Source organism: Lipotes vexillifer, unplaced genomic scaffold, assembly GCF_000442215.2.
Source record: "Lipotes vexillifer unplaced genomic scaffold, Lipotes_vexillifer_v1.1 scaffold608, whole genome shotgun sequence".
Lineage (NCBI taxonomy): Eukaryota > Metazoa > Chordata > Mammalia > Artiodactyla > Lipotidae > Lipotes > Lipotes vexillifer.
In genome coordinates, this window is record NW_006792830.1 from 123,594 (window position 1) to 133,896 (window position 10,303).

The 10,303-nt window shown below is 34.1% G+C and overlaps 1 protein-coding gene across 1 annotated transcript in view; it reads left to right on the forward strand.

Moving 5' to 3' along the window:
- LOC103083163 (ATP-binding cassette sub-family B member 5) overlaps positions 1 to 10,303 on the forward strand; it is a 119,765-nt gene that overhangs the window by 54,116 nt on the left and 55,346 nt on the right. Inside the window, 3 exon segments of the mRNA XM_007466020.1 lie at positions 5,614 to 5,775; positions 9,650 to 9,691; positions 9,693 to 9,791. Of these exon segments, the coding sequence (XP_007466082.1) occupies positions 5,614 to 5,775; positions 9,650 to 9,691; positions 9,693 to 9,791 (303 nt within the window).

The following is a 10,303-nucleotide window of genomic DNA, read 5'->3' on the forward strand; positions in this document are numbered from 1 at the left end:
AAAAGTAATAATTATTTTTGCCATCAGTAGTTAATAATTAATCATATATATATATATATATATATAAATTAAGTTGTCTTAAGGAGTAAAAAGAGAAAAAAGCAATAAAAACAATTCAAACTATTATGTCTGTAGCTATTTACCACAGCATCAACATTTTTACCTTGATTTTTTGTAACCTCTCAAATCTCAAAAACATGATAAAATAGCTTGTATGGAAAAAATAGAATCTAAGGGTTTAGAAAGACCTTAAAAGTCCTGAAACCATATGTAAATACAGAGTGATGGATAATTTGTAAAGAACAAATTTCATTTATATGCACCTTTCCCCTGTTCAGAAACTTCCCGTAAATTCTGTTCCGTACAGAAGAAACACTCTTTAGAATTGCTTTACATTAACTAGCCCTAAATTCTATTCCTAGCTCCATGACCTTCCATTCTTCAAACAACTCTGCTACATGTGAACCTCAATATTCTTCACAAATCCATGCCCTTTTTTTAATTGAAGTATAGTTGATTTACAATGTTATGTTAGTTTCTGGTGTACAGCAAAGTGATTCAGATATATGTATATGTGTGTATGTGTGTGTGTGTGTGTGTGTGTGTGTGTGTGTGTGTGTGTGTGTATATTCTTTTTCAGATTCTTTTCCATTATAGTTTATTACAAGATGTTGAATATTGTTTCCTGTGCTATACAGTAGGGTCTGATTGTTTATCTATTTTATATATAATAGTTTGTATCTGCTAATCCCAAACTCCTAATTTATCCCTTCCCCCCACTTTACCCTTTGGTAACCATAAGTTTGTTTTCTATTTCTGTGAGTCTGTTTCTGTTTTGTAAATAAGTTCATTTGTATCAATTTTTAGATTCCACATGTAAGTGATATCATATGACATTTACCTTTCTCTGTCTGACTTATTTCACGTAGTTTGATAATCTTTAGGTCCATCCGTGTTGCTGCAAATAGCATTATTTCATTCTTTTTTATGGCTGAGTAATATTCCATTGTATATGTGCACCTATCCATTCACCTGTTGAATGCATGCCCTTTTAAGCCCAACTGCCTGATTTGCTCTAGCCTCTATCATAATTACCCCTCATCTTTTTCTCCCTGGCAAACTTCTATTTTCTTTAAGACCCTACTCAAAATCATCTATTTGACAATCTTCATTCAACTAGACAGTTAATCACTTCTGCACTCCTGTGGTATTTTTATATAACTTCAATTACAAATTTATTACTTTATGTTGTAATTATTTTTATGCCTCCCTTATTAGCTCTCTCAAAATTAAAGACCTTGACTTATCTTTGGGCTTGCTCTCAGTAAATAGTCAAGGGTCTGCAGCATGAAGACAGTTAATAGTATGAAAGCTATTATTTACTGCAAACTTTCCATGTTTGAGGCATGGTACCAAGAATATTAATCTGTGCAATAACCCTAAAATATAGGTAGAATAATTTTCCCCATTTAACAAATGAGGAAACTAAGACTCAGGGAAGTTAAGCAACTAGTCTAAGATTGCAGTCCCAAAGAAATGGCAGAAACAAGACTCAAACCTAGAAACTGTGACTCCAGAGAACAGAAATGATGAAAAAATTATTGAAAATTAAGATTTCCTCTATAAACATGGTACTCTTTATGGTCTATATATGAGATTGCTTACCATTTGTACTTAATTAGCATGTAATACAATAACAGTTATGTCCATTGTTATATATGTCAGAGTTACTGTATTGTGAGTTTTACTTGAAACAGTGGACTCCATTCCTAGTCTGTTGCTTGCTTAGCTATTCATGCAGTGTGATGATCTGCTTTCAGACTAAAACAATCAAGGGGAATTTGGTGCCAGTCATATTTGTCTCATTATCTTGTATTTTTAAAAAAGAAGTCTGAAACACAGGTAGGGCTGCTGAGGGCAGAAGTAACTATTCGATCTACTTTATGTGACAGGAGATGTAGGTTAACTGTAATACAAATTTAGATGCTTTGAATAATAATTACAGTCTGATTATTAGAATGTTATTGAGGTCATGACAAAAAGGAATCCTACCTTGGATAGATGTTAAATTACCTTTTTTTTTTCTTTTTATCTACCTGTTTAAAAAGCTCTCTTAATATCTATGCTTGAGACAAACCAGCTAGGTACACCCACATGGAAACCTTTTTAACTTTAACAATAATCAGGGCCAGCTACATGATTGTAGCGCCCTAGTGAAAATGAAAATGTGGGCCCTCCTGCTCAAAAATTATTAAGAATTACAAGATGGCAACAGCAGAGCATTAAACCAAGAGTGGGACCCTTCTAAGCATGGGGCCCTGAGCAACTCCATAGTTCATACACCCATGAAGCTGGTTCTGCCAGTGATCTCTTTACTGCCACCACAACTAGGAGGAACTTTAGATGACTGTGATACAGTGACTTAGCCCCTCCTATGAACTTTAGGCATCACTCCTCATTACTAACCCAAATTATAACATTCTTGGTTGTTGGTTGGCTGAGTACAAAATGCGCATGCATGTTGGTTGGCTTGAGTACAAAATGTGCATGCAAAATGCGCATGCATACACATCAAGTATGTATATGTGTATACATTATTGAATACGTTTATATATGTGCATGTATTCCTGACATAAATATATGTGTGCATACATGTATATGATATTTACAGATAAGTCTGTTTCAAGAGCCAAACTTAGTAACAATATTTGCTTAATGCAGAAACCTAGGTTTGATAAGTTATAGTGTCTTCATTCCCAATCCTATTTCCCTGGGTATTTTTTCAAATTAATGCCCAGGTAGAATATTCGATATACATAGTAAGCATTTCTCTACTGCTATTTGGAACCTGAGTGGTATATATGATTTCTCTTTAAATTTCCTGACCCTAGACCATAAATTCAAATGATTTTAAGTTATAATTACATCTCCCAGTTGTCCTGAAAAATTTCCAGTTTGCCCCTTTTGTCCCACTCAAGAGTGTCCTTCTTTTGATGATACTTTAGATGATCACCTTAATATTAGCCAAATATATCAGAATATAACTTTCATCCTTTTTTATTTTAAATAAGGTGCTGTAAATATAATAGTTAAAAAGGCCTTTAATCAAAACAGTGTATTTTCAGTTTTTCATAATAGCATCTACTTTTTGCTCATGAGCATATAGATATTACTCATAAAAACAAAAGCTATTAAAAATGGAACATATTTTTCCAAATTGTTTTAGCTTTCTTTTAAACAAAAATGAAATGCATATACATTAAATAAAATTGAGAAAATTGAAACAAGAAAAATACAACACATAGGCCCAATAGTTAAATATAGGCACTCTTAGTATTTTGCTACATTACTATATAGGTGTCTTTTTCTATGGATAGATTTTTTTTAACTTAGTTATAACCTGATGCAACTTTTTTTCCTGTATTTTTTCCATATAATATTATATCATAAATCTGTTTCCACATTGTTATTTAATCTTAATAACTATTGTTTTCAAGTTTCCTTCTCTTATAGATTTGGAATAGAGGGGTTTGAAAGAAATACTTATGTCCTTCATCAACTACTGCAATGGAGAGACCCTTTTTAGAGAATAGAGAACATCATACCAGATTCTAGTATACCAGTCTTTGCCATGACTGGCTGAAGCCTTGAGCAAGCTTCTAAAGTTTTCTGAGCTCCAATTTCCTTCTCTGTAATAGATAAGGATAAAATATGAGAATGATAAAAATAAATAGCAGTAATAATAATTGTAATAATATTAACTGTCAGTCCTTGAATATCCAGAAATTTTTAGTGTGCCTGTAGTATGCCAAACGTATCAGTTATTGTGCTAAGCATTTACAAAAAATATATTACCTTAGGAATAGTTAAGACAATCTTGTAGAGTAGCAATAAATCTAGAAGACTTAGATTAGTATATATAAAGACCTATAGACAAACTGAATAGTAGAACAATATACAGAATACAGAAACAGACCCAAAATAATGGTCACCTGATTTCATAACAAAAACTGCTCTGTAATGCAATAGAGAAAGGATTTTTTTTTTCCAAAAATGCTGCTGGGACAATTGGTTAACTACATAGGGAAGTGTCCATTGCCTCCTACTTGACACCACACACAAAAGTCAATTCCAGATGAATTATAGATCTAAATATGAAAGGCAAAATGATAAAGATTGTAAAAGACAGGAAAACATTCGAGTGACATTGGAGTAGATAAAGATTTCTTAAACAGGACACAATATAAATTATTAGAGAAAAGTTGATAAATTGGACTTCATTAAAATTTTATTCATCAAAAGACACCATTAAGAGAGCGAAAACAACAGTACAGAGGGGGGAAAAATAATTGTAATACATAGTATCTGACAAAGTCCTCATATATAGAATATATAAACAACTTCTGAAAATTGACAAGAAAAAGATAGTTCCAATAGAAAAACAAACAAAAACATACAGTTCACAGGAGAGAATATCCAAATTGCCACTAACCATATGAAAAGTTTTTCAATTTTATCAGTCACCAGGAAAGTGCAAATAAAAGCCACAATATGATAGTATTCACTTGCCAGACAAAGAAAATACCAAGTGTTGGTGAGAATAGAGAGTAAACGTAACTCTCTTTCACTGTTGGAAAACATTTATAAACTGGGACAACCACTTTGAAAAGCTGTTTGGCAGAATCTAAAATAGCTGAGCCTATGACTCAATAATTCCCCTCCTAGGTATACAACTACAAGAATTGGGGACATATGTTCACCAAGTAAATATGTGTAGGAATCCATTCATAATAGGAAAACCCTGAAACTACCCAAATGTCAATGACCAGTAGAATGGAAAATAAATTGTGGTATCTTCACACAATGCAATACTATTAAGCAATAAGAATGATCTCCAATGATATAAAACAAAATGGACGAATCTCAAAAACATAATGTTAAACAAAAATGCCTGGACATAGAAGGGTATGTACTGTATAAGTCCATTTATATAAAAGAAAAAAACTAAACAATATAAATCTAAGCTGTTAGAAGTTAGGAGGGTGGTTACCGTTGGTGTAGGTGAGTGGTAACAGTGATTAGAAGAGAGCTTGAAGAGGGTTTCAGGGTGCTGGTAATGATATGTTTTGTAATCTGGGTACTATGCATCTGGATGTAATTGGTTTGTGAAAGTGCATTATCTGTACACTTATGTGTACTTTTCCATATGTATTGATATATAATATTTGTTAAAAAGTTAAAAACATATTATCTTGAATCTGTACCCCCATTTTAGAGATGAAAAAATAAGAAATAATAAGTTTAAGTTACTTAAACTTAGTTATTTTTAGTTACTAATAGCCAGGCAGTTGTTAGGTGGCTCAGATTAAATGGTCTTTAGTTTCCTTTCTAGTTCTAAGATACTATGGTTTTATAAATCCACCAATTTGGAATCTAACTTCCTGCCTTTTTATTTTAATTTCTATTGGCCTCCCTAATCAATGTTTTCAAACTTCTATATCCAGAGGTAAGATTCTTTGATACTTAAATAATACTATAAGAAGTTTTCTTGAATATTCAGAGTTTGTTATTTCTGCTAATTTATATTTATTTTCTATGCTTATTGTTTTATAGGCAAGGAAAGGTCAGACTACAATTGTGGTAGCTCACCGGCTTTCCACTATTCGAAGTGTAGATATGATTGTGACTATAAAAGATGGGATGGTGGTGGAAAAAGGAACACATACTGAACTAATGGCAAAACAGGGTCTATATTATTCACTTGCGATGTCACAGGTAATGTTTACATGACATAATGTACATTTGCAGATTTTCTTTTGACTTTTCAGAAATCACGCCATGCTAGAAAATAGAAGTCTTGAATTATAATCCTAGGTTTCACAAGGCAACCAAGGTTTATTTATGGTTCCTTAGTGAAGAAATTCAGTAAGTCTAATATCCTCAGCATTGTGCTAAACAATGATGAAAGTTAAAGAGCTAATTGTTAAATAGTACCTAATATTTGCCAGGCACACTACAAATAGGCTTCAAATCTTGTATGTGGCAGATCCAGAGCAATCTAACTCTATATTCCGTGATCTTTTTGTTAAAACACAAAGAAATATAAGACACAATCCGTACTTAAAGACTTAAAACTTAGCTACAGAGGCAAAATGCAGAATCATGCATACAGATGTTACAACTTGTAGAAATAAGAAGCAAGATTGATGGGGACATAGGGAACTAGATTACCCATGGAAGTATTCATGAAGAAATCTTGAAGGCAAGAAGGTAGGAGGGGGATTTCCCTGGTGGCACAGTGGTTAAGAATCCGCCTGCCAATGCAGGGAACACGGGTTCAATCCTTGGTCTGGGAAGATCCCACATGCCGTGGAGCAACTAAGCCCATGTGCCACAACTACTGAGCCTGCATGCTGCAATTACTGAGGCCTGTGCACCTAGAGCCCATGCTCCACAACAAGAGAAGCCACCACAATAAGAAGCCCACGCACCGTAACAAAGAGTAGCCCCCACTCGCCACAACTAGAGAAAGCCCGCACACAGCAATGAAGACGCAATGCAGCCAAAAATAGATAAATAAAATTTTAAAAATAATAAAGGTAAGAGGTGGAAAATGAGGAGACATCTAGGTAATGTGGAAGTAATAAGGAACTTGGTTTGTAACTAAACAGAAAGGAGACCAGCCTGCCACGAGTAATGAGTGTTGGGGGAATAATGGAAAATTTGGATAATGAAGGTCAGATTATGAAAAGGCTGAGACTTCCTGTGTCGGCAGCACCTACCCCAGTGCTTGGCACACTCAACATCTATCTGCTGAATGAAAGGATGCACACATATATCCATACCGTGTACACACCAAATTCTCACAGGGAGACCAGAAAGCTCATATTAGGCAATGAAGAGGAGGCATGATAATCCTGGAGGCACACTGACAAACTCCTGTTTTTGAGGATCCACATGTTTGCATTCATATGACCTAGCCTACTGAATTTCACATGGTTCTTTCATTAGGGCGCGTTAACATAAGTGATAGTGATTAGGCTCTAGCTCTCTTCTTCATTCTGCCTTCATCTCTTGGTCTGGAAGGCAGCCTTCTTTCCAAGGGGTCTTCTGCAGACAACTAATATCAACCTTTCAGGTTTATTTTACTTCTTCAACTTTCTGATTATATTTTTAATATCAACATTATTATTTCACAAATTAGGAAATTTAGAAAGTTATGAGTCTCCATCTCATCAAACTTAGAGTTTCAAACCCCAGCTTTCTCCACAATTCTAGAATGAAGGATTTTTAAACACATCCTCTAAAGCAATGATAATAAAAAAAATTAAAAGTTTGAAAATGTAATCTTATATTGATTTAAAAACTGCTTGATTCCGATTTTATTTTATATTAGGCTATATTTTTCTTTAAAAATAAAATGTACCTGTTATTTTCCAGTTGAATTTGCGTGATTTTCATTCCACAGTAGACTTAATAATTTATGAAGTTATTAAGTTCAATATCTTCAAACTAATAGTTGTAACAATAAAAGGAAATAATTGTGGTCAAATTAACACTACTTTGAGATTTTAAAAAACTACTACACTCAGATCTTTCTTTGAAGCAACACTTCTTTATTTTTCATTATAACTAAACTAAAACTCCATTTCTAGGTTTTAGGTGAAAGAGTTCCACAACATAAGGAAAACAAAAATGGAGTGTCTGCGGTATAAGTGTATAAAAATTTAAAATACCATATTCAAAATGGATTAGTACTCTCTGATTACCTAAAATAATGTTCATTCTGATATAATAATACAATTTTAAATATTAATACTCAATGAACAGCTCTAATATTCTGGGAAATGTATAGTAAACATAACATACGTGATAGCTACATAAACAGTACCACATTTCTGAAACTCTGGATGCATTTATTTGCCACTATTGCCTATAGTGTCCAAATGAATCAATTTATGACAATTCATGATTTTTATAAGTATTACAAAGTTAATGCTGCTAAGAAAATCAATCCCAAAAAGCAGCATAGGAAAATGGTTACAGTCACAAGCTCTGGAGACACAGCAAGTTGAAATCCTTACTTGGCCACTTAATAGTTTTAGGACTGTGGGTAAGTTGTTTAAATTCTCTGTGCCTCAGTTTTCTAAACTGTAAAGTGAGGAAAATAATAACATACTAATTAATTATATTGAGTATTAAACGAGTTCAATTATGTAAAGTACCTAGAATTATTGTTAGCATAATACATTTTATTATGTTACCATTCTTAGCATTAGCGTTTGTTATCCGATCAAACTTTTAAGGAAAGTTCAAACCATGGTTATTGCTGTAATCAGGTACAGATTCAATGCTGTAATTATTTATCTAGCATGTACATAATTATTTACAGATATAGTGAGTCTGTGAGCTTCCTTTAGTGAGTTTTCACACAAAAATGAAATAAAAACAGGTAGCGATACATACATACCAAAACTTCTTGTCATTCTTATTTTGTCTAGCAGCCTTCTCAGGAAAAGGAATTGTCTTTGATCTGTTAAAGCACCTCTTTAGAAAATTTTATTATGAGAAGTAAAAATTTTATTTTAAACTTGCCACAAAGTAAATAGCTCCTGAAAAAATGTCAAATAAAAAATTTCTTTCTCGGTAGAGAAATTTACTGAAAAAAAAGAAAGTGATAGCATAAAGGAATGTCTGATTAAAGATATTAGGATAGCTGGTTAAAGTTCATGGTAGTTTGAAATGCCTGATTAACAGTTGTTACTCTTGTTAAAGAATCACAGTGTCCCTGGGAAGCCTTCCGTGTACATACTCTCCCTTGCACCTAAAATTATCTGAGTCTTTCCGTCTCTACTCCCCACCACGGTCAGGGCCACCATCACCCTAACTGGCCTCTTCATTTCTGTCTTCTCTCCTCCCATCTCCTCACGAGGAAGTCACAAATTTACTCGCACCACATTCAGATGAACAGAGACTATGTAACTCCTTTATTTCACTGAAACTCCTTTATTTCTTGGAGTAGCAAGAAAAACAAAAACTAGACTTAGAGCAATCTGGTTTAGAACTTTATCCTATTCTATGATTTAAGCAGCTTTAAGGTTAACTTGATGGCTTCGGAATTTCTCATTCTTTTGGAGATGGCCCCGCCAATTTTGCTTTTTGGTCAGATTGGAATGGGCAGCAGTGGCAAGCCTGGGAAATGTTATTGTCTCCTGAGATCTATCTCGGGCCCAGGACCAACCTCACATTTAACTGCCTTGCTATATGTTATCAATTTGTAAGCTCCAGAGAAGGCTGGGAAGAAGGGATCAGAGAGAGGGTATATTTGAGTCATCTCCCTCACAAACTCCTTTTACTAAGATCCGTCCTTGCTAGTGGAATAATTGTTGAATTAAGACATTGTTTTCTCTAGTTAATTGTACAGGTCTTTGGGGGAAAAGGCACAATAAAAGCTATTGTTACTCACTAACATTTTAGTATGAGTTGGACTTACTGTCTCTGTATTGAGTCTGAAAACTTTAGCAAGAACTGCTCAGGAATACACCACTTTCAATAACAGAGGCAGTACAATTTTAGAGGGATGCTTAATAAAGTTGCTTTGAATTTTTAAGGCATTCTTCTAGTGGTAACATGTATATTCTTCATTTAGGATATTAAAAAAGCTGATGAACAGATGAACTCAATGGCATATTTCTACTGAAAAAGATATCAGCTCAATTCCTCTGTGCTCTATGAATAGCATCAAGTCAGACTTTATTGACAAGTCTGAGGAATCCATCCAAAATAAAGAGGTAATGGTTCAACTATCAACAAGTTACCAACATGTTGGTAACTTGTTACCAACTATCATGTTACCAACTATCTAACTAACTAACTAACCTCAGACACCATGAAATCTCTCATCCAGCCCCTGAATATTAGCTTCTGTCTTCCTAACCACCAGTTTCCACATCATCCCACTCCTCTCTTTGGTCCACTATTTCCTCCCAAACTGGAATTCCCTTCTTCTCCTTGGGTGTGACAGATACTTGAGGTTGACCGCCCATTAACTATTCCCACCATCTTCCTACCCACTCTTCTCGGTCTCATCTGCCAATTATCAGCCTGAAGCTCTGGGATTATCTACCCCAAACCTCCTCCTCTGCCCTTCTCCGGCATTGCCAGTCTACTGCTTTTAATTCTAGATTCAGTACTTTCCATTTAGGCACATGGTCATACATAGCATTCACACACACACATATATATATATATATATATATATATATGTATGTATGTATATATATGTGTGTGTGTGTGTGTATAT